Source organism: Vanessa atalanta, chromosome 14 (assembly GCF_905147765.1).
Source record: "Vanessa atalanta chromosome 14, ilVanAtal1.2, whole genome shotgun sequence".
Classification (NCBI taxonomy): domain Eukaryota; kingdom Metazoa; phylum Arthropoda; class Insecta; order Lepidoptera; family Nymphalidae; genus Vanessa; species Vanessa atalanta.
The window spans coordinates 6,142,128-6,169,159 of record NC_061884.1 but is presented as its reverse complement, the minus strand read 5'-3'; the positions used below and the strand labels follow the sequence as shown (position 1 = coordinate 6,169,159).

The window sequence follows — 27,032 nt, the reverse complement described above, 5'->3', positions numbered from 1 at the left end:
CTCTAAAATTACAAGTTTTTGCGTTTGTGCACCGTTCTGGCCGTTTATTTTTTAGCACTTCCTCACCAAATTGTATAAATGTATCTATATAAGTAGGTATAAACTATCTGGTTTAACTTGTGGTATAAGTTCTGTTATTAATATCCCTTTAATTACATACATTTGCGTAGAAAAAGATATAAAGGTATTTCTTCACTTAAGCACATTTTACATTTTTATCATTTGCAACAGTTAATTCAAACTATGTAGGTACGTACATATAATGCACAATATTATAGTCTTTAGGCGTGCAATCGATACCTATATATTTACGAGAAGTTGAACGAGTAGATAACTAGTAGGTATTAATAGTTCATTAAGAATGTCGAAGTTGCGGCCAAGTTGCTAGTTTGCATGATAATTATGTAAATGTATATAAAATGTCCTTTTACTTGATTATGTACATTTTAATTAACAAAAAAAATAACAACCAAAAGAAGACCAAGATGAGGGAGTTTTTATCAGTTTTTATTATATGGCGGGCAGACAACAACAAAACAGATTACCGAATATTGCCGACATCAGCCGAGCGTACCCGAGTTGAAAACGAATCTCGCTTCAAAACGTGATCGTGCTGTTTGATTTGAAAACAAAATCCACCCGCCCGCTGCCGGCTCACGAGTCACGGGCGAACCGAATTGCAGGCTCAGTGCGCGAGCAAGCGTGATACGGAATGAACGTGTGGTGCGTTTTGCGCGGACGTTGACACTGCGATTCATTTTTAACTTGCGACTTATGCAGCCAGAATTATAGACGTTTTGGAGTATAAAGTTGGACAAATAAAAAGTTTTTATTGTCTAAAGTTTACTTCGATGCAGTTCGCGCAGAGTTTTGACCAATATTTGTGAATTTCCGTATAGACGCGAAAAAAGTGAAGATATTTCGAAACAAAGGACTGTTTTGTACATTTTCGCATTGCTTGCGAAATTGTGTTCAAAAATTTTATAACTGGCTCAATTGTGGATAAAAAAAAACATCGCCCCCAGCCAACTAGTTCGGAGTCAATCTGTGGTCACCGAACGAAAAAACAAAAACGCGTCGATTTAATAACATTTAATACACCAGTAGTATTTACAACGGTTTTCTAAAAATTCTTGTTGATAATATCGTGAACTTTTCAAACTTGCTTAAATTATAGTGAGTCTGCCCTAAAATCGTGCATAAGTGAATTAATTGCACGTTACAAAACGTAAAACAAGCATTTAAAACCTGGATCTTAACTAGTGTCGAGTTGATTCTACATAATGTCTACTGCCATAATGCATCAGTCTGCGCTGTACTTTGGTGATCTGTTCTTGAAGGTAAGCATAGCATACTTAATTAATTTTCAAACCACCCACAAAAGTTATAGGAGATTTTAGTCGTTATTTTACGACTAAAAATATTTTAAGGTTAGTAAACCTTTATTGACATGCATGTATCCCTGAATGCCTCTCGTGGATTTTTGTTTCACGAAAATGAAAAATAAACTAAAATGAAATTTTAATTGATTAACGTATCGTGTTGAACTGTTAAAATTATAATTCATCTCAAAAATATCGAAGCATGATAATATGTATCATGCTTCGATATTTAATGTCTTTTATTTTTTAGGTTATTATAAAATCGTCTATCTCTTAAATTACACATCTATAATCCATTTACTTTATGTAAATTTTAAATAAAAGACGTAAACACGCCTTCCATCTAATTGCCACATTAATTATTGCCTGCTATATGCAACATTGTTATCGCGAATAAGTCTTATTTGCGATAACAATGTTGCATATATAGCATATGCTTCAGTAACGTTAAATTATTTATTTTATTTACCAAATTTATAATATGTCAAACAACAAGACATTAAAATATTACTTACTTACAACTTAAAGTTGTGTATATGATTCAACGTATTGTATAAAAAAGTTTATTAGAAGTAGGTACTACTATTTTTTTAAAGATTTGGTTTAATATTTTTAAAGAAAAGTCTAAGAAGTCATTTTTCTTTTTTCTATTTATACAATTTTTCACTGTTCAACTATACCTATATAATAAGAATGTAAAACACAAAAATCGTTGATATATAGTCTTTGACATTTGAGCTGGTAAAAGTACGTATACTACCTGCAATTTATACCAACATGAAATATAGGAACGTTTAAAGTAAAATATATTTTATTTGAATTAAAATAAATAGATAATATTTCTAAGAATTAATTATAAATTATTTCAAAATAATCATATGCTTATTTATTTAACCAAACCTTTCGCATTAATGCGTATTTTCAACAATTTGAATATTTAAAGTTGAATTTGCGTTTGACCTTGAGATATTCAATAATATTATACATAACCTACTAATGATTTTATAATATTACTTTGTTCTTTCGTGAGCGGGACTATCCCAATTTAATGAAATCTTGTGTATTTTCGCGAGACAAGCTTATATAAACATAATTACTATATATTCATATAGCTGTTAGTTGTGTTATGAAACTTTAAAAACGTTAATTTGTGATTCAAAATTATTTTGTTTTGTTAATATATAAGTATTTGTTGCTACTGTAACTCGGTCCTTAAAGTATTGGTATTTCGTAAATATTACATTCTCTAACAGTACAGACAAGTAGTTATTTAAGAACATTATATGAGCGAAGCTGTACAAGGTAAGTTTCGCTCGTGCCTTTTACTGCAAAGGTAGTTCCTACCGCCATAATTATAGTATACATACGGACAATTTGTTGATTTGTTAGTACGTGGTGTTCTGTTCCTGTAGTTACGACTTATCTCGTATATGAATGCAATGGCCCGGTTGAGAATCTAATTGAACTGGATATACAGTTTATAAGAATCATTTTTCCTTAGAAAGTAAAAATATATATTTTTATTAAACTGTTTTTAATTTGCATACATCATTATAGTAAATTACACGTGTGTTTATGTTGCTATTGGAGATAAATAATATTGAGTAGTTCTTTAAATTATTGTAGTTATATTTTTATATTGAAAATTATAAATTAATAATCTATTTGAAACATTGTTAGTAACATATTTTCGTGTTAATTAATTTTACCATTCATTCATTCATTGTATAAAACAAAGCTTATGTTACAAGTAGACGCAGGTAACGTATTAAAACGATCATTTTGTCCTTAGTTCATAAATTAATCTTCCTATTTTTGTCTTAGCATATCTCGTTGTTATTGCTTGACAAATCCTTTTCAAATCTCAGCAGGGGTAGAGAGCAGACGCGGTTAAGTGGTGTGACTGGTGTGGCTCCCATTATATTATATAATGTTCCACAATACAGCTCTTATGCTCTTGGATTTAAGATCACTATCGCTTGGCGAACTCGTTTTCGACCCTATCCGTAGTGGCGAAGCAAAACCGGTTCTAATGACTAATTCACATGGTTATAAATCGTTTGCTCTTTTCTACGCTACCTGCTCGTGGGTTTTTGTGGTTTCTTTATATTGCGTATAAGCCACTTGTTGCTCGGGGCTGCCCTGTTTTGTATTCCGTTGAGCACATAGTGTAAGGGGTAGAGATGCAGGCCAACTTATGTATAAAATATAGGCACATGTTTTTAATATTCGTAAACAAGTTTTTAAATGTACTCGCGCTATCGTCTCTAAATAAGTTACTGACAATTACATTAAAATAAAAAACATCATTATGTATTCATATATTCATGTATATAGTATATATTATATGTATATATTCATGTATATAGTATAGTTATTTTTTAAAGTATTTTTTTTAAATAAATGAGTATATGTACAAGTAAAAAAAATGTTTTATGTCATTTATTTTACACAAGAAGAAATTCGATTTATTCATAATTACGTAGTAAGCTTGGAGACCATATCAGCGTTCGTATCGATTAGGTATTGTGATGCGAACACAAATGCAACATAGAATGACTTACGTTACCAAAGAAATCGCAGTGGGAATTTTGAAAGGTGCATCGTTATTCTTTTATTTTTCTTTTTAATAACAAAAAATCTTTTAAACCGTTGGGCTCGTAAATACACCTACAACCATCATCTACCTGCAGCCTATTTACAAATACAACCGCTCAGCACTATAACCTTTTTTTCTTTTTGGCACAAGATAAAGAGGCTTTTGTCCTACAATTCTCCTTTGTTCGAACAGGGTATTGTTAGTTTCCAAATTTTTTATAGGATGGGGAAAGTCGTTTGCAAGTGGGGTATTTTGTGAATATGTCCTTTTGCCTGAGGAAGGACATATTCACAAAATACCCCACTTCTGTCCTTGAACAGATACGTCAAAAAATCGTTAATTGAATACAGTAATTACGACTAAACATATAATTATGTATGTATTTGTTTTAGTGGGATAAGCTACAATACGTCTAAACCGAACAATATTCTAAATTGTTTTTTAATACTGGTTTTAGGTATTAAAGGTAAATTTAAACGTTGTACATACTGGATTTATTTAATATAACAATATTGACACTATTTCAAGCAGTTATAGGGTTAGTTTCGTTTGTTGTTAGTTGGTCAGTAAGGCGTGTAATCATGTGCGGCGTCGGAGCGTACAATCGCACTATGCTCGCACGCAAAACGCATTGTAGCCGTCCATACTCTATAGTACTTGATAATTATTTCGAGCCATGTTAGAAATAAATAATAGGAGGAAGTCAGGCGCATTATCAATGTTTTCGTCGAGATAAGTTTGTATTTTGCAATGTTTAATAGCTGATAGTGCGTACAGTCGAGCATGTTTCGCGAATTAAACGTTTAAATTTTAAATTGAATAAGATTTCAATGTGAGAAGAACATCGAGGAAAAAGGAAATACCTCCGGTTTTTATAAGTGAGCTGTGAGTTTAGTAAATAAATAATATTATCCGTGAGTTAATTGCGAAGGCGGTGTCGGCTATGATGGTCACGCGACGCGATTAACTCTCCACGTGTGTTCGATAAACTTTTGAAATCACTTTAGCTTCTACCGAAATTAATTAATAAAAATATTCCAAACACAATAAATTATATATTACAGGCTTGAAAATAATTACCATTCACCGTTTTGTTATTATGAGTCAAGATGTCCAGTGGGTAGTCTAGCTAACGCGTGTGCTAACATGTTCGAGTGCTTGCATACACGTTACTTGACAATATCTGCATGCAAGTAAATATAAGCTTTCTAAACTTTTCGCAATCGAAACTCGAAAGGTTTCTCAAACAGCCTTTTCAGGCCTCAGTTGCCTACGTTTCTCAACACCTAGACGTTGCAGAAACCTTCGAGTGTAACGCAAACAATAAGTGTTGATCGTGGGAGCTGAGGTAGCAGTTAGTGTTGTATACAATAACTACTCAGATTATTTCCTCGTACGCTGTGCTAGCGAAATAAGATTCCGCGTGAGTCTCAGGCGCCATTCTCCATGTCGATCGTATCCCATTCAGCTAAATTCACACATTTTCGATGCGTTTTTCTCCTGCATATAAATATAATTGCTAATTTTTTATCAAATACATATGCATTATGTATTTGATTTCAAACTATACTCGATTATCACGTTGTCTTTATCACGTTCACCTCTGTTTAGTTACGAAATGAAGCCACTGTAGTGGAAATACTTCTAGCCGATTACGAGCGCTCGACGTTGCTTGATTACTTGATTAACGCCTCGAAACTTCAAGCGTGTTTTACGTTAATAGTATGACTGATCAGGCAAACAGGCCATGGCTTGGAAGATAATCTTACACGAGTGATTACTTATAGAAATTCAAACATAATCTTTGTCATAATCTTTCTTACACGTCTCAAGATGTGAATCAACCCTCTATTCCCTTTAAACGTAATGGCCTCGCATGAGAGCACCACTCGACCTACATATATGTAGGTCTCTATGGTCAACAGCAGTCAAGGCATTACGCTTTCCTAACACGAACATTTGTTTAGTTTTTTAATAACTAGCTTGCCTTGAATGCATTGCTTAATTTAAAGATGGCATCAATACTTAGCCATTTAGCGATGAATCAAGAAATCGAGGTTCCGAACGGTAAGGTAATCACTGTAAGACATACAATAACTATAAAATGTCAAATCTAGGTTAAAATAAATAAACTTAATCATAATGACCACGAGGTAATGATTGACGCTAGGAAAATGCATTTACATCGTAGCAATATATTTGTATTATTGTGAATAAATTATTAGAATTTTGAAACTAATTACTTTTGTCCCACCAAGTTAAAACTTAAAGGAATGTAAGTAAATACAAATTACATTGAAGTGTAGTTGCAGGTTAAACCTTGATTCTTAGCGTGAACTTATTCTCTTTAGACACGCATATCATTATGTTTATTCTATTTACATAAACGATAAACATTATTTGAATTACATTTGGGTTGAACTTCCTGTAGCAAATTAAATTAAGCATGTTGCGAGAAATATATATTCATTGAATTAATCAATTTTTTTTTTAATATTCATTTGATTTAATAAAATGACTCTGCCTAACTAATGCCACAATATCGAAACCATATTTTTATTACATTTAAAATTTTCTTAAAGTTATAATTTCAATAGTCAAATATAAGTAGTGTTAAATCTTGAAATTGGTATCTGCTTTATTCATTTAATGGTTCGTGTTATTAAAAAGTTTTGTTTGATTCGCGACGCTCTGCTAATTGTTTCAGCAGAACAAATGCTAGGGTTCATTGCCGAGTAGGCGGTCGTCGGTATACTCGTTGGTATCGAAACAAACGTCTTCTCATGTTCATCAAAATTATACCTTAAACCATACTGAATAAGTCTTAAAATTACTTGTATGACGTTTAAATTATAAACTTATTCGATTGTAGAGTGAAACGTACTTATATGAATTGAAATCATTCTTGATAACAAGTCGTCACGTGTTGCCAATTATTATCGCAATTTATTTACAAGATTTAATCGAACATATTTAAAAAAAAATCATATCAATAACATATATCTTTCCAAAAACGGTACGTTATTATGAATTAAGCTATTACGTAGGGTACTCACTATCATCAGTAATAAATAAACTAGTCTCAAATATTGAAACAATACAAATAAAGCATATCGATACGAGAATAACCAAAAATTATTTATAAATAAGTAAATATTAAATTAAATATACGTATATGTAATAATAACTGACATCTTTCAACTATTATTACTATCCAACGGTTTATTTATCTTAAGCAAACTCTCACCACTCTACATACTTGAATGTTTATTTACTTTTAGATTAGAATTCATATAATTAGTTGTTTCGTATGAGTAACCAAACAGTTAAATACATATATACCTAAGTAGATAATGCCTATCTGAGGTCTTATGTTGAGTGTAGTGCATAAACAAAGGGTACCTACTCTATCTTATCGTCTGGAAACATTATTAGTGTTGTTATTGAAACAATGTGTTATTTACTACACTTTCTTTGATGCACTTATAAACATAAGTATAACCTTTTTTGTAACGTTTTAAGAGTATGCAATTATAATAAAAAATAATTGACAAGGTATGATATAATTGAAAATGAATTATTATTTGATACATATGTATATATTAAGCCTGTAAGTCGCTTAATTATTCTGTAATTGCCATTTATCAAGCATACATTTGACGAATCACCTATCATCGATAGGATTATATTCGAAATTCGGCATTAGGGTTACATAAACAGTTGAACTCGGACGTAACACGTAGCCTGTTCAGCGTCGTAGTCGACGTTGTAGTTTTGCTGCAGTTTTGGCACACATTGCGGTTGCGTCATTGAATCGAGCACAAGCGGCGCCGTGTAACACTTTTACCATAACCGCTGCGCCCGCGCAACCTCTCCCCTTACCTGTATTAATCGCTTTACATAATTGCTTAAGAACATATCAACCTCACTTGCGCAATATAAGAAACATCGTTTCGTATTCGATTTCGGCTTCGAAGAGGGTTCGCCGTACTGCCGATTCGCCCTCTGTACCTACGCGTCATTTATAGGAACATTGGTACAATGAAATTTTGCAGATACGATATGTATAACATAATCAATAAAATATTTGACGAAATATTAATGTCAATTTTGTACATGAAATAAAAAATTAAAGGAAATGATTACATCACAATTGAGCGGTTAGTAGGGCGGCTTGGATGTATTACAATTACAGCACAGCACTGCCACAGGCCGCAAGTAGTCGAGTAGAGCGACATTCTCTCAGCTGAAACGATTTTAACTTTCTTTTCTTGTTTCGTAATGATACGGCCGAACGGAGAGGAGCTGCGGCGTCAGAATCAGCGCCGGCGCCATTTCACAACCTTTGCCTTATTGATTTTTTAATCGACTATTACCTAAAACGTTTTAACGACTTAACCGGATTTCATGGCTCCGAAGGGAAACCCAACTTAGTGTTGTCTTATATACTTACAGAACGATAATTAATTTGCGTTGCAATAGAGACGTATCCGTTGACGCAAGATGAGTCTTGCAGTGGAAGCGCAGAATGCATCACACGTTGCGCACGATTCGCACGATTGCAGTTTGCATAAGAGTGTTGCACAAACATGAAGCTATTACACTGATTATAATCCGCGCGTGCTGCAGGAAACAAACTTTCCAACCCTTTTCATAGAATAATCCAACATTTCATTGATTATTTTAAAATTCTAATGTAATAAATCGCTATAATATACATTATACCTCAAACAGAAACTTGTCTTAAATTTCCTTGAATTGTACTTCCTATATTTACCTGCTCGTAATAGGATAAACTTTTTGTATATTTAAATAATACCATTGTTGAAATTGCCCTACCTGCCTACTCTTCCAAAGAGCCCTTCTCTGGCCTTCTCTGGCCTCTGAGCCTTTAATATAATAATAATTTCGATATAATTTGCTTTTTGCGTCCTACTTGTGTATAAATGAAGTTATGTGAATAATTAAACAGAACAAGTTGCTCATTAAGGTGCCCCTTGTATGTACGTTTATGTAAATGGGGAGTTACCCCAATTTCAAACCAAGCTGCGCAATTGGGCACCTGTAGAACGACCTCGCGGCTGTTGAATGTGTCATATAACCCGATACATTGTATTATAAATAACTAACATATGTTTATTTATGGATTCGGGTTCTTCAGACTTTACATCGTTTAGTCATTGTGAATACAATTTAAATGCCAGAAATCATTTTAACACCATTTTTTTGTAATTGTAGCAAAGACTTTGATGATCACCTTTTTCAAGTCTACATTTTTTCTCATTATAAGTAATGCTTGTTTCGCGTACTTTTATAATATTATTTAAACGTAAGTATATTGTGTCACTATTCGCTAAAATATTTTGCATTACTACAGTCGTGTTTATATCGTGTTAAATTACCGGCAGTTTCTCATTGTTTAGATAGCTGTCAATTAATTGGGCGCAGTTGCATTTACGTTTATCACGTTGTTTATTACAATAGGCACTTAACAGTACACGACACTTATCGGCAACAATCCTCATTGTTGATCTACGTCACGTCCTACAAACTAATTGCCATATAATATTCCGCAACGTCCATTAAGCAAGCTATTGCATATTTTAAAATTGTGCATAATAAAACGATTCGAGATTACAATATCAACTTTTATAAGTTAATTAATCTAAACTTTAAAATTGTCCCGAAACGACCATGAATGCAAGGAGATGTGCGTTTAATGCGAATGTTTTGATCAGTGAGCACGTTGTTGCAAGCGCAATGGTCGCAGTGATAGTTCTCCGTTTATAGATAGTGTGTCAATAATGAAAGGAAAGTGGCACGCTGGCCGGTAGGTCAGTGTCGCGTTGCATAACCGCTGTCACACTCGACGTGCCAAATTGGGAACATATTTATCTGCACGTCCACTTCCTATTTAGTAGGACACCTGAACGATTATCAACGCTGCGATCGCCTTATTCATACTTATTATGTGCATTAGACGATTAATTCAACAACGTCAAATCTCGAGTGGTTTTATGAAATTGTTTTCCTATATTACGAAGCACACTATTCACTTACATGAATTATTAATGTCTCAATATTATAACACTCACATAATTCAAATCATTTGATTAAATAATTTAAAAAATCGTTTAAAGGTCAACTTTTTGTTTCGCAACGTCTATTGTTATTTTATACTAGGGCCAAAGCTCAGAGGACAATTTTCTTCAAATGACGGAAGCATAGACAGCGTGTAGGAAGAAGGCGTGGGTCTGTTATAAGACAGAGCCGTTGAACTCTGCAAGGTCTTAAGTCTTCCTGATACAAAGGTGCTTCCTTAATTGTTAAAATAATTTAGTTTATTAACTTATTTCCCTGTTAATATCTCATATTAAAGGTTTTTAATTACTCATGTAAAAAAAAAAAATTAACAAATCGTGGTTATTCTCTCCGTCACCCGAGGCGTTGAACCTAACAAGTCTCACGATTACCTACTTCCTTCTTCGCAAAACCGCGATATCGCTTCCCTGTGCTGATTACGTACGTGGTAACAAGTTAGTTACGAGATCATTTCATCCTAATTTCTAGTTGCAATTAAATTATGTGATGTCTTTTATAAAAATGACCGCTTGTGCGCAGAACGTGGGTAACATAACTTTATAAATATTATTACGTAATGCTGTTAGCCTGTTACTTCTCCGATTCTATTACCGAAGTTATCTAAGTATATATGCAACATACGTGATGGACGTAATGCAGACGTAATGTAACATTAATTTGTTGAATGGCTGAGTAACCATCAATCAATGTAATACTAATCATGATTACGCCTAACGTATGTTTTTGTATCTAATATCCTTGGTCTCGCTCTCGGCAAAACTAAATTTAGCCATTATTTGAATAACTCATTTAATTTTTACTTGCTGTATGCTGTTACTGTACAAAAGGTCTACATTCATTTTTTTTTAATAAGTGGGTCTTTATAAAAACTGTAATAAATGCGTTTTGAAATCGCGGTCCAGTGCATCGTGCATCGATGCGCACGAGTGGACCGACCTACGCATTCAAGGACCCGTGAAATGCATGAAACATGCATGAATTATTGCCATGCAATTCTTTTTTTGTTTTTATTTGTTAAAATTTCTCTTAAACCTAGCCAAACTTTCTAACATCATAATAACAATAATATTAAATCAATAATAAAAAGTATATAATATCTCTACACGTTCTATTTTGGTAGTATTATTTGATATAAATCTATACAATGAGAATAACATGACGAAGCGATTTTATTAATCCCAAGTAAAAGTAAATAGTATGTCGTACTTATCGTTCGTGTTACCTGTTACGAGGATCGTATACCCTTGTACATCGGTGAGTGAGGAATCATAACCGTGACAAGTAGGGTGGTCTATGGCTTGTAAAAAGCCATGCTTCGATGCCTTGTAACGATAACCGTGGAAAATTTTAACGGATTTTTCTATAAAATAGCGATAGACAGGGAAATGTACGATAAATACAATAAATAATATAAAATTAGATGTTTTAAATATAATCTGTATTATATGTTCTAAAAAAATGGCTACCCCGTGACGCAAGTTGATAAGTTATCCGAAACTAGTTCAGTTCAGAAGTTATCGCAGTGACCTGAGGCCTAGCTCGATAGTTTCCTCGAGCGCACGATCCGGTGCAGTTTGTTCAACTTATGTTCCGTCACAAGTTTATTTATAACGAACTACCTGCCCCGGCTTTGCGTGAGCGCGGTAAATGTCCCGATATATTAGACATTTTATTAAAGAATACCTTTATAATGGTGATGTTTATAATTCTGACTGGTCTTAATTCAGTGCTACAAATAAAACACACTATACTATCAATACATTTAAAACTGTTATATATCCACTTAAAAACGACAGAAATTCGTATAAAACGAACAAACAAAAATTTCATTTCACAGCAAATAATCTTGAGGCATTCAATTAGGTTTTTATAGCATATGTTGCGATTTCACATGCTTACAGCCATTTCATATATATAATATAAATATATATAAATAATATGATAACATTACAAATTCATTGAGCGCGCGGGTGATATAGTACAAAATATATGCTATTGTAACGCCAAAATTAGCCATTGTTATTTCATACACACTTACGACTATATTACAAGGATTGTTTGCGCATATTCCATTGTGTAGACTAGGCCAAGCGAGATGCTTTAGTATCACTGCACTGCGATGACCCGCATGCGCTCGGGATGAAAGTGAAACTTATGATCGTGTGTTGTTGACTTGTTACTTTATTATGTAATTTAGTTTATACATATGGAAATGATCTGTATAACGGTACTGATACCAGCATTTATAGATGTCATGCGAAATGTGAATTCAAGTTCAAAATAAATTTCGGTAACTTGTAATTTTTCCTTTTTTTTAGTAATTACATTATCAGAATATGTTAAGGTCGTAAGTCAGTAGGTCGAATAAATGAAACGTTTTTTGTGTTAGTATTTTTTTTATATCAAAAACATATTATTTTTATTAACAAAACCAGTAAAAAAATTAATTCTTTCATCAGTTACCTATAACGATTACGTTTAGTTATCTATCTATCGTTTAGTTAATAAGTTTAGTTATTAGTCATTTGATTTCAAAAAGTCATACAAAAGAAAAATCAATAAAAACATGTAAAATAAGTTATTATAAGATAAAATGATACAAATTCAAACACTATTATTTTCTATGTTTCTTCAGATTTCGATAAATATATTACTAAAATATATGTCGCGTGTTTTGCTTGTGTAATTTCTAATAAGTGTATAAAGATAACAGTCAGCGCAAAGATGAAGCATATCAATTTGCGTTAATTTTGCGCTAAAAAAAGACGGCGGGATGTGCGTTTAGGAACGGATGTTGCACATCTGTTACTTTGGAGACATAATAACAAGTAATTAGCAAAGGAAGATGGCGTTGTGTAGACCGCTGGAGACGCGGGTTCGCACAATGTGTTCCGCACATTGAAACGACTTCCGGAGGTCTGCTTACCCTTTATGAACACTTCGATGAACTGATTAATACCAAAATATGAAAAAATTGCATCCTAATTTTTTTAGTGTACGTACATGTCAGACTTATATTAAAGAAATTACTGTCCTCTACTGCATTATCTAGTTGACGTTAACGTATCTATTTATCAAGAATGGTCTGTATCAATTTGCGATATACGTTTTATGAATAAAATTATTTAAAATCACATAAATATAGTAATATTGTAACAGTATCTTTGTGTAAATACTTCAAAATATATTTGAAGAGCTTAGAGCCGTAAGGTAGTATCTTGCTGTTTAAAGTAAAAAGGTCTACTACCTACTAACTACGATGAAAAGGGTTTATTTTTTAATGAATTGTGTAAAATTATGAGGTTTTTGATAATTGCCATAAGATCACACAAGCCACTTGGCTGCAACTTTGCAGGGAACGAGCTAAGACAAAATATAAGGCTGGAAAGATAATATATCTACCAATAAAAGATAACTTCGCAATATAGCTACGAAAAAGATCCGCGAGGGTTTTTGTAACGTAATTAATGCGAAAAAACAACAAGCGTATTGTGATGCAAGGAAACGCAGTAGCTCATTATTTTGATAATAATAATATGTGGTATAGCTATTAAGAGTGAGGTAATGATAAAAATAATGATAATTAAAGCTGATCATAAAATGCGTGGAGTATTTGTTGATGGGCCCATTCGCCTCCCGCGAAGGTCATCCGCTCGCTTGCTCACCTACGCGACTCGCTTGACGACCGCACAAAGACAACTACGTCATTATTTAACATTTTATGCCGCGGATTCCTCCATAGAGCTGTAGAAAAACTCAAATATGTTTATAAATAAATACTGGTCTAGAAAAGCTCGTTTGTCGAAGTCGAGTGGACATAAAACTTAGTATCTAATATAAATTTAATTTACATAACATCAAGAAGTCGATGTCAAGTTTAAAAGATACGAATTATATAAACAGTTTCTTTGTCCAAAAGTCACCCATTCTGACTCTTGACCCTGTGAATGATATTGAATTCATCGCTAAATTATGACTGACTTCATTCGTTATTTGTGTATCCTTAATCTGGTTTTTTAATCGTACGAACTTGGATGTTTCGAAATTCAGCAAATTAAATAAATGGTCATGATCGTATAAAGTATGTATGTGGTATTTAATTTCACGACCACTCGCTTCGATGAATTAACCGCATTATATCTTGTATATTTTTTACTTGCTCATTAAACGCCTTTATCTACTCACGAAGTCTTAATGCTTCCTTATTGTATGACTTAAATAATGTACGTAGATATACATCCTGGTTCTTATTACTGTCGAGGCAGTTTTATTGGCGTGTTTTCTTCATTTGAAAAATCGAGATTTATAACACTTTCTTGGTTCACGCGATAAGAAACTTTTACTTTTGTCAGAGGTCAGGTGTTTCGGGGGATGTTACTTTCACCGTTTTATAAAGAATACAAATACAAATATATCCATACAATTATACCCACATCGTTGTTATGTGACGAATTTCAATTTTAAGTAATTATTTCGTAACCTATCTAACATGAGTAACAAATTAGTATTTGAATTTATGGTGAGTTTTTTTATTAATCCATAACTGTGTGGGCGTGTCGACTGCGTAGTCAATGTTGTTAATCCAGTATTTCAGTCTTGTTGCCACACTGTTGCAAAACGCAACTCTGCGTGTTACTCGATGCAACTGCGGCAACTTTACTATCCCCGCTTCGAGACAACCTTCGATTTCCCTCGTTATGACATACTAGCATTTGCTCGTCAAAACTAATTTCAACCTACGTATCAATATTTAAATACACATTTTACTTAAGTTTGACACTTGGTAGTAAACTTGCCACAGATGTGTCAAACTACATAAAATCTGTTATACGAGCAACTAAATTTTCAGTTACCTCAATAATAACTTGTATAGTTATTCTAATTCAAAAGTCAAACAACCCATAAAGCAATTTCAAAATGCAATCGTTACCTACTACATTCTGATTATCGAGTCAAAGATTGTGTTGACGAGCCTTTTTCAATTCCAAATAAATTAACTCATAGCGAACCGCTATAAATGCGGGATAAAATATTGTTATCTAAAATAAATTTATTTAGCATATGATCAAAACTTATAATAGAGTTTTAGCAGGCGGTCGAAACGAGTGGCAATTTGTTGTGAAGCAAAATGTTTTATGTCTGCATAGCATCAACGTTATTATGTAGTGTTGTAACAGACGATACGTCATATTTCAATATTTTTTTACTTAATAGATTTATTTACGTAAGTGACTTGATAAGTAATTTATGTGGTGTTTCGAAACAAACTTACGGAACGTTATAACAATGAGTAGTTATAAGAGTATGAATGTCCCGTGATCATAGTGCGAAACCAAGGCTCTTATGTAAACAATGCGCCAGAGCGGGGACACTTGGACAGTCCTGTTGCGGCGAATGTAAAATACCCTCGAGCTCGTGAGTAGAAACGCCTTCAATTCGGTGAACAGTTCACATACTGTTCCAAAGACTGCGTTGGCGTATTGAAACTTGTAGAACAGAGCATTGTTTCGTTGTAATACGTAACGCATGTGGGCTTAAACTGCAGCGGAGAAAGTGGTACAGCCAACGGCAAGGCCGTCTCGTCGCTCTTCGACCTTCAGCATCCATTTCCGGGATCCATTTATTCTTAAACATCTTAAAATAAACCTGATTATAAATAAACCTCTCGGCAATTAAGGTGCGTTCACGTTGTCGGCCGCCTTAAGTAGGACGTTGGTCATCGACGAGCCCTTTCCTATTAATCTCGTTGCGTAAACGCTAACGTCACTACTTAATTGCTTATCACTCCAAACTAAATGATATTTTTTATTATTAACAATTAGATAACACAAACTTAAAGTGATTATTAAGATATTATTTTTTTTCTAGCGATAAACTTTGAGATCTGTATAACATTAAATATTTTACTACAATGTTTGTTCTCTAGCTCTCGGCCACAACCTCTTGAAACATTTAGCATCAAGGCGATACTTTCAAGGCGATACTGTAGGGTGAATCGCGTGACAAAGACAATATGTTGGTTGCGACATTGTGTGCAACAGTCGCTGTCGCGTGTATCATGCCACAGCAATCTTACCGTAGATCCGTAAACATAATGTCTCTATGACAGATCTATTACTACTGCGAGTTTACGAGACGATGACAATTAGAAATTGCAACCCACAACGTACCTAACCTTTGCATAACCTTAAACTAAATCAATCATTAATACTCCAAGTTAGTTCTTGATTCAAGTTTAATTATCACCACCGTTCACATTATATAGCTCTGTGAATTCCGTTTCATTATTCTACTAATCAAGAGGATCATTTATTATTTATACATAGCACATATGTTTTTGTCAATGTAGATGCCAAAACTGCTTCTGAGGTTCACTTACTATATATTCGTACATGTCATGATCGCGATGATGCAAAAAGTCCACTTGAAGTTATTAATATTTTATTTTATGAAATTTTAATACGCACGAAGTTGGTTCTTCTTGCATGTTAAATTATATAAGTAAGTTTAGATTTCATTTTATTTAAACCCACTGCTAATGCGTGTCTCTAAGCAAAAAAACAAAAAGGTTGTGGATTTAAAACTTATTAAAATATTGTTAAATATATTTAAAGGAAAAACAATAATAACAAACCAAAATATATAATAATTTTATTAAATTTATTAGGCATTCGTTCTTTTATTTTACCCAAATTACTTCAATTAATATTCATTAAAAATATAAAATGTGATTATGAATGTTAGCCACTTTACATTTCACGCAGCTTGTGTTATTTAATAAAACACATTAAAATAAATCATACGAGGTAAACTCGTTATTAATTAGATTCATATTTAAATTAGACATTATATTGCAATGTTACATTTGAATACAAAGCGATATTTGTCTGTTATTAAATACCAACAACAAATAAACCTTATCCTCATTAATGTTTACCTCTCAATATGTATAGCTATTTATAGAATAGTAAGTATACTGTTTCATACAAGTAATAATGGGCCACTGAGATGGCTTTATTGAATCGCTCCATCATTTTCAATTCACAACGTCATATTGATCACTGATAGCTCCGAGGTCAATTGCGAAATTAATACATTTACATGGTTTCAAATATTAATATTGTATTCAAAGGTTTTTATCAATAAAATACAGTGAGAATAGAAGACGAAGTGTTTACTATAGTATATATATAATAAGACATTTCCACGTCGTAGTAATATTGTCGACGTATTTTATAACGTAATTTTACTTGAAACGATTCTTTCTTGTCAGTTTATTTGAGTAATAAAGTACATTATTAAATGAAATTAAAAGATAAGTATGCATGTACAGTATAGTACTAAAATTATTTACGGTAGGTGTTTGAAATAGCGTTAAAAATTCAAATTCATACGTAACGAATCGATGCTAACAGTAGTTTTCCATATGCAGTGTTAACTATTTTTTATTTAGTGGCAATGTAAACATTGGCGATACGGCCGCTGAATTAATGTCCCCAATTCAATTGAAGTGTTTCATTAGCACAAGTGGCCCCGATTGCTTCGTTGATCGTGCTCGACAATCGGCGAGAGACTGACGACACTAATTTTATATTACATATGTTGACTACATGTGTGAATTTTTGATTTTGCTAAGGAATTATAAGTTAAATAAAAGACCCCTTCCTAATGTTGAATTTACTTGTTATATTACAGTTAAAAATACTCGTATAAAATAAATGTCCACAAGCATGGTGATGTATTTTCAATGTTTTATCAGTATATAAGGTGTGTTGTCTGAATGCTGCAAAAAGAAAATAAATAAACTCATATAAATGTGCTGTGCTATACACGGATCAAATACTTATAAATTATTTATAAATAAAACCAGTTTTTTAATAGCGCTGTGCCGTGTTTATCTCGTTCATGCAGTGGCTTTAATTGCTATGTGTTTTCATATTTTTCGTATTATATGATCAACTTATACGCGTATTTCCCCACTACATAAAATATCCTTTTAACTCGCCTTATAAAAAAGTTTTTTTTTGTTTTATTTTAGTTGATAATTTATAAAAAAAATGTTGCAACGTTGATACATCATAAATTACGTTTTGTATAAATTATATTATCAATATATTATTTCCCTGGTGACGTAGGAACTATTCTTAGAAATGTAATGACCGGCAACGGTCGCATTACATAGTTACATAAGACAGTTATTACTTAAGTACCTGTACTAGATGATAAATTATGAACGAAGCGTAGTTTTTCTAAAGTAATGAATATATTGGAAATTTTAAGTTTAGTGGAATTAACCTATCTTATAACTACAGTATACTGATTTTCAATAAGCCTAAAGCTAGCTTTTCAATCTGACACTGAAGATTTAGTCAGAACCAGAAAGTACCCATAGAACCTAATGTTTTTTGTATTATTTAAAAAATGAATTACAAAGTCGACAATCGAAGTAGTAATTTTGAACTCTTTTAAAGTTACTCACAAGTCACATCTACATACAAAAGGAATAGATCTTAAACAATTACAAGTTTACTCTTTGTAGGAATTACAAATGTTTCATTTGTTTAATAATCTACTTATACATTAAACGAACCTTAACTAATACATTAAATCAATTATAATATAATAGTATAGATTTAAACAAAATCTTGTACAATAAATAAGAAGAAGGGTTACTTCTTGATTTTTATATTCGAATTGTAACTAATGTATACTTTCAAGTATTGGTCATAACATATTTGAGTAGTATGAAGGGTTAAGTTACTATACCACAATACTATATATGTATACTTTATGGTAAAATTCCGCCATTTATTTACGTCTCGGTTGATAAAATACCTAGTACTCACACTCCAATTCTGCAATAGGCTGATTAGCGAATTATATTCGCAATAAATCTCAATTTCAAGCTTCACTTCGTTCTAGTAGATACCTAGAACGCTCCATCAGATTTAGTCGGTGCAAATTAATTACGGCTGCCGTCTCCGAGTTTTCCAGCTAGCTGGCTACGGTTTTACTTTCTTGTAGGAAGTGCTATCGCTTTCGACGGAGACCGGTCGAGAGCCTACTCGCCGGCTATTCATTTTATTGAGGCTAGTTGGGAGCGCAACTACGTGAGGCTAACATTCTACTATCAGTGACAGCCATCGGATTGTGTGATTGTAAATGTAATGTTACAAGTTAGTAACATGTAACGTAATGTCATGTAATAAACTTAAACGAAAGCATGATTTTATTTTATTTGTTCTGTAAATTAAAAACCGCTCTATTTTTTCTTATTTATACAATGCCATGCAAGTTACATGTGTAGTATTTATTATGTATCATTTCTAATGTTTATATTTTCTTGTTACAGGTGAGCCCCGACTATCTGGTTGATGATGGAGTATTGAACTCTGTAAGTTGAATGTATTGAGTATGTTAAATAATATTTTTTTGTAAAATAATGACATAGCATACAGCGACCTTAGGAAACATAGTTCAATGTATTGTTTCCGTTACTTCTACGTGAAATAACTGCTTAGCTTACAAAAACATACTCATAGCATTGCCCGATCAGCATAGTAAAGGTTATATTATATATGTCCAGTATTAAAATGTAATGGCCACAATATTTTTTAAGAAATGTTGACAGCTGCAAACTATTTTTATCAAGGTTAATAAGGTTAACATTCTGTAGCTAATTAAAATGTTTATATTCTTTGGACTTTTGCTTGAGGTCAATGTACGAAAATATAATTCGAAACCTAAATAGATGAAAAAAAATTAAACATTATTATGGAATAATTAAAATATATACTTTCATATCAACGGTCTCTAGTAGCTTTAACCTAATTTCTCTATATATGTCTGCTGTCTTCAAGATGATATATACATAATTAGTATAGAACATTTGAAGTACTTTCTTTGGCTTAACATACTACAGTACTCACGTTACAAATTATCCATAAAATAAAAGTAATCACTTCACGCTTTATAGTAACGTATTATATATCTGGCAAAAACTCTTAATACGGAACCCTAAAATAATCTTTACATAATCACCACGGATGCAACTTCGTAATCGTAAAACTACTAACCGTTTCGAAACATTTAAATGTCGTGTTAATAACTTATATGTTTCGAGACTTTTGATAACTTTCTAAGTAACGATAATGATCCCTACCGTACTTAAACTGGTCGAGAAAACAATAAATGTGTATTAGTCATAGAAACGTTTTTCCTTTGTATATTATCTCTGTGTGAGTCACATCGCACAATTTGCGGGGAAAGCGTAGCCCGGTAGTGTGACGCAACAATAAAAATTGAACGGACAAAGGAATTGCTGCTACTTGATACTTAACTGACGTAAGGTCTAGTGTAGGTCGCCACTGAGCAAGAAGCGGCAAGCAATTTCTGACATAAAAAGATCCTTAAGATACAAATATTTCAGATAAGATTATCGGCTCAGTGTTCACAATTAAAATCTGATCTGTGCTAACTTAAGTGTTAATTCAATATATTTTTCAAAAGAAACAAAAACTAAACATGTACTTGATATTATAAAGACTGTGATAACATTATGAAGTTGAGGTCGAAAAAAAATTTTTTAACAAGTATATAATAGATATATATTAATATAGAAAAAACATGAGCACCTATCACGACGTGTACAATGTACATAGTATAAGATAAATGATTTCTTTTCTTAATTCTTTTCTTATGCTTCTCGACTGTTACCAAGATCGTGAGTAACATTGTTTACTTGTTTGGTTCTGCAAATCAGCTTCGGGCGTTGGTGCATCTATAAATAAGGAGGTGCTAAAAGCGGCCCGGCCGGGGGACGTGCTTCCTCCGCTTTGAGCGACCGAGGGGTAAACACGCTCGAATGCTGGGCCCTTTGTTGACACTCGCTTTACGGTCGTTCTACCTCGCGAGGTTTATGACGTGCGCAATAAACTCGCTCGTACTCTGACGCCTGCGTTTGCGTCTATCCGCTTATGTTTCAACAAAGGTGAATGTCCATAACAATGTGCACCTATACCATGTCAAGGCATAATTCCACTAAAGGCATTTGTGGTCTTTTATCTAACATTTTTCATATAAATATTAAGTGATATATATACATTATACAGTAAGCTATATTCTAAATCTGTCTTTGGAAAATGACGATCATTACCTACTGCAATAATAATCATAAATCTACTTCAACTACGTTTACTTTTTATTCTTGAATGTGTCAACGAACTTTATGGACATTATGAGAGATCGTCATTAATGCTATGTTACAATATGAAGTCGTTAAATGACAACCATTTAACAATTCTCGAAACATCGCCCTCTACGTGATTTCCTGTTTGCTCAGCGTTTTGCCTGGGAGTCTTAAATACATGTTTCCATTGTTTCTTATAATAACAAGAAACAATTGATAGGTATTCAAATAGAGGTGAGCGATGGAATTTTTACCATACCCGTCGCGGTCTGGCATGGCGATCACGGAGCTGGCCCATCTGCATGCGCGCTGGTCGTCGCGCGTCCGGTTACTCATCTAACAGGCGCTCGCTTTATGATTTCTTTATCAAGACTACACCTTTACCTCCCGATTTGTGTCTTATTATGTACTTTTTCATTGCACTGTTATATTGATAAATCTTCAAACCTAATAAAACGCTTTTACTGCGGTTCACTGCGGTACAAGTCGTCATTATCTAATTTTAATTATTCTTCTGCATATGTAATGAACAAATGTAGCTCATTTTTTATGTCTTCTATTCTCAGCGGGAGTAATACTCCATCTAAATCATATTTTTTTTGTCTATTCCATTACTAGTTAAATAAATGAAAAAAAAAATTAACATCCATATGTTAGCATGTTAACATTTGTTAAAGATTATTCGTTTGTGATGAGAAACTATATATTGCAATCTTAAAATAAAATTAAAACGTAATCTTAGGTACTATGAAGTTAGTGCAAATAATTTAATTTTAATGCCTGATAAAATTTTGTCGCTAAAAATACATTCAGTAGCACTATATGAATACATAATGGCTGCGTAGAATAACAATAGGCAAACAATGCGCGTGAGTCTACCGCAGCGAGTTATTCGTAGCTCGCGACATCCACCCTTTTATGCAAATCAAAATAAACAAAGACGTTTGCTTGAGACAAAGGGGCGAGAAAGATTGAAAGGTTAATGATTGCCATTATTGGGAGGTTGTTGGTAACATTGTGAGGGGGCCGCAACATCTCGGCTTGTTATTTTCGCGCAATCATTCAATAAACTTGATGGAAGCAATCGACAAGACCCTCTGCTTGATCCTCAGAGAAATGGATCAATTTTGATAGCCGGTCACTAAGAGTACCGTTTAAGACTACTGTTTATTTTAAAAAGTATCTTTATTAAAATAATGAGTTTTTGAACAAGATTAAACATAGTAAGTCGTATAAGTTAAATTAAACAGATAAGAAGACTCAACATGAACGAATAAAATAAGTGTACGGTACGCTCTCTACTCTCAAACTCATAATTATTACCTAATTAATATAGAAACATGTCTATTTGATACCGCCACTATGACCGAGTGTTTTAAGTCGTTAAAAGTTCATTTAAATATAGAACGCATTTGATTAGAGCCAATTAATCTTCAATTAAGCTACGAGTGTTCTCTTGTTTGACTCTGTCGCTGGATCAATTGTCGCGAGACAGTCTTCGTAATGGTTTGAGTTCATGCTCCTCGTATCGCGTTACAGGAAATAATGAATAAAAGACGGTACTAACCATAATAAAAATAACTAAAGAGAAATTAGTTAAAAAGGTTTTATTAGTACCACAGCCCACTACTACTTCACGCGTCAATTTTTAAAACAAAACATTCTCTATGACACTTTATGTCGAAGCATCATTGTCACTTTTTTATTGTTTGATTGAACTGATGAAACATTTAGGCTAGCAGAATTATCCGCTTTATTCTAGTCATGCAAAGCAGTCTCTAACTCTTGAAAGATCCTTGTTAAGATTTACTTATTTGAATATCGTATTAAAATCGTTCGTTTAACCGTTTTAAATTTGTTGAAAACCAGAAACCTCAATTCATTTTCTTTGTTGTGTGGAGCCGTTGCCCTCTTAGGTTATCTGAAGAGATATATTTAGCAGAACTTCGTACGTATACAACACTGACAACATTGAGGTGTAAATTTTACTGATTGCGAGAGCAAATATACGTGCTGTCATGGGAGTGTTTGAAAGTTCGATAACCTGTCTAAAATAGTTTTTCGTTTTCTAACCTTGGAAACAATATTGAACGTTAAAAGTAACAAAGATTTTATTTAAAAAGGAATCATTTTCTGACTAGTAATTAATTGATTTTACTGTTTATCAATAAATATTCTTGTAAACATTTCAAGAGATCTGGAGTCCATACATATGAGATTACGTCGTGCTGAGTTTTGACGTCTGATGCATACTAACAACATAACGTATCTTGTATGCAAGTTTCGATTGCACCAGGTTGCGAGTTGTTGCAAGACTGTGATCTAATCTTCAATACAAAAGATTATATAAGTAAACAATTTAAAACCAGAAACGAAAACCAGCTCTCGATAAATATCTGGCCTTAGATTAAGTCGTTGGCCTCTGTTCGGACAATTATCTTTATATGTAATTAATAAAGAATATTTATTTACTAGTCAAATTTGTACTCTAACCCATAAACTCCGAAAATCTATCCCGAAATAAAGATCAAAGTAACGAGACGTCTATAATGGCTAGTTTTATTTAAAAATTGCAACCATGCACATAAAATATTATTTAATTTTATGCAACCGTTCCAAATAGAATAATAAAGAGAACCAACTAAATAAACGTCACTGGAGCAAGGCGCGTGTTTGCGACGTTGACACAATCGCATGCTAATATACTGAACACACACTTAACAAGAGACGCAATCCGTACCCGGTTCTTCGAAAATTTAATACCACCTTCCTTTACAGGTCGATGGGTAGAAATATTTACAAAACATGAATGCTACTAGACGTTTACCCTTTAACGTGTAAATTGTGAACGTGCCGTCCGGCTAATAGTTACATGTTATTATAATAAACTGTGGTAAATACGCCATGGCCGCTCACGTTTGATTGCCCTTAGTTTCGAACGCAATGACCGCGGTCGCTCGAAATCGACAGTGATTACAAATTTCCCTGGAGTTCGTTCGCGACGCAATGTCCGATGGAAAGCGCTTAACCAATGTTCCGCTCTGATAACTCTCTAATTACAACTTCGCTACTATTTACCATCGTCACTTGGTGTTCGTAGATTTAACCCTTGATCTTTTCACTTGACTTTTCATCCGCGACTAAACTTTGTCTGCCACACAATAATTTTTCTGCTACACTTTCGCCTCTTCTAAAACTTGAACTGAATTATTGACTTGACGATCGACGAATAAAGTAAAAACTTTTAGTAAAACTTATGTTAAATTTGTATAATTTGGATTTAATATTTTTACATTGATGTCTATGCAGTTTACGTATTCACTGCGTATTAAGTGCATAAACTTCAACTGGGAATGATAAAAGGGATTCGATCAAAACTGTCGACAACAACATCTGCGGCATCAGCTTAACATATGTTGCGGTATAATTTGTCGTTGTATTCAAAAACACAAGTGTTTGCGTGTTTACGATCTACGGCCGAGGTACAGGCGTACAGAATATACAATGATATGTCATTCACATCGATTGAGGCCGCCGCATACAAGATGTGATCTATCATACATAATGTATAGAAGCTATGTTCCGCGTCGCGCGTTATGCTGACCTTCGCATCGCTCTCAGTTAACCAAGAAATTGTTAAAATTACTCCTAATAACTCCAAGCATTGATACTCTATTCATATCAAATACTTGTATGTTATGATTTGCGTCATAAACCGGTGCACTTTTTTTATAATATTGACCGTCTGTTTTTTTAAACTTAACTATTTGCATATATACATAATATAATGTATATTTTTGTGTGATGTCTATTATCTGACAATGTATATTATTACATAACAATACTCTACAACAGGTTGTCAAGTGAGCTATAGATCACGGATCGATCACTGTGAAGAGTACTGTTACTTAACACGACACACGACCATTGCCCCTCGGCCGAGAGCTGGCGCGGCGACAATTATTCCTCATTGCGCCGACGCCACGAGGCGTCGCTTGCTGAACAATAGTGTACAATCACTGCGATTGTGCCGGCCGAGCGCTAGTGTCAACTACCTCTTGCATGAACACCACTATTGTTATGGTGATGTCTTGAAACCAAGCTAGACCTTACAAACAAAAGATATTTAAACCATTAGCATTTTTAAACAACCAATGAAATTTGGAAACGCATAATGGTCTGGTATATTGACCAAATTAAATTATACTCCCGAGGAAACGGCCCAGCTATTTAGTAAAGCTATTAAAAATTCGTTTCACTTTGAGACTGTGAGTGCCAGTTAAGGTTCAGTTAATTGGAAATATTAAACATTTAACCTTGCAGCTAAGGGCTGCTCAAGCAGGTAGACGAAGGCAAATCAATGTACGGGGTCCTTTTTTTGTTGTCTGTAGCAGGTATCCGACCATTCGAGTCAGATTGTCGTCCCTTTTAGGGTAGAGAATATCGAATTAAAAGTTTTTTTTCATCTTATAAAACCTTTTTTAAAACAACTCTTTCGAGAAAAAAATCAACAATTTATCATGTCTTATAACAAAGTATATAGCAGAATATTACTATACATGAAAAATATTAATTGATCTCCTTTTTCTATTTCAGAACCAAACTCGCCCAGTGCAGACGATGAATACTACACTGAGCAGCGCGCTCGGTCCCGTTGGCACCAACAACGCTTCTACCGATGGCTGGGATCAGCATCCTGTACTTGCACGAGCTGCGTCAGTTCCAGCACAACGTGCTCTAGCTGGTTTGTTAACCAGTCTGGGCCATCGGCGCCTTGAACGTACGACAAGTGACCCAGCACCCCCACCACCTGCTACTAGCAGATACAAGACGGAACTTTGTCGACCATTTGAAGAAGCGGGTGTTTGCAAGTATGGTGATAAATGCCAATTTGCTCATGGAGTGCGTGAACTTCGCAACCTTCAGCGTCATCCTAAATACAAGACAGAGCTTTGCCGCACGTTCCACTCCGTAGGATTTTGTCCATACGGACCTCGGTGCCACTTCGTCCACAACGCCGAAGAAGCGAGACGCCGTGAACCAACATCTCCTGGTGGATCCCTGGCATCATTGTCCTCCGGAGGCTCGCTCGCGTCATATATGAGTGATGGATCCCGCTCTCCTAGATCACCCCACTCGCCGCTAACTCCACAGTCTCCAATGGCACCGCATTCGCCACCAGCAATGTCGCCACCCGCGCACGCCACTTCCTTTGCTTTTCGCCGTGCGCAGTCACCCGAACCAGAAGAGGAACGGCTGCCTGTGTTCAACCGCCTCTCTTCCGCTTTTGGCGATATCGTGATCGCTTAAGTTTAAGCGGTCACCTAGTCCTAAGTTAACAAACCGAGCGTAGCGTATAAGGATCGTCCGTCAACTTAGTGCCTATTCGACGTCTTCCAGACCGCGCCCGAGCGCCGTCCCGCTCGTCGCGCCTCGCGCCCACACCCGCTCAACGAATGATCTCCAGTTTATCGACGCTCTTACTACTTCGCCCTGTAATATTGTAAAGATAATGAAGTGTTCACTGGCGTCTCGAAAGTTTGCGGTGTGAATATATTAGATATACATCATTTTTAATTATCGGCACGCACTTGTAAATGGCACCTTATATTATTAGATATTTATTGTGTAGCTCGCGGAAGTCTTCCCGATGCGATCCTCCGCCGAGCGGTGGTCTTTGTAAAGTTAGCTTATAGTAACATTTTATTTATTTCGTACTGCCTATCCGCGCTCGGTACCGTACCGCGAGAAGGCGCTCGTG

General features: G+C 34.1%; 1 protein-coding gene and 1 pseudogene across 2 annotated transcripts; one reads left to right on the top strand and one right to left on the bottom strand.

Annotated features, from left to right (window-relative positions):
• Window positions 1–638: 638 nt before the first annotated feature.
• Window positions 639–26,932, top strand: LOC125068610 (protein TIS11). Of its 2 annotated transcripts, XM_047677830.1 has the most exons (3): window positions 639–1,340; window positions 19,436–19,477; window positions 25,868–26,932. In XM_047677830.1, exons 1-3 carry the CDS (start codon window positions 1,284–1,286, stop codon window positions 26,579–26,581), a joined length of 813 nt encoding a protein of 270 aa, XP_047533786.1. In that variant the 5' UTR covers window positions 639–1,283; the 3' UTR covers window positions 26,582–26,932. The 2 variants fall into 2 exon arrangements, with proteins under 2 accessions (XP_047533786.1, XP_047533787.1); XM_047677831.1 differs by lacking the exon at window positions 19,436–19,477 and having other exon boundaries at window positions 640–1,340.
• Window positions 26,654–27,032, bottom strand: part of LOC125068993 — a 25,679-nt pseudogene continuing 25,300 nt past the window's right edge.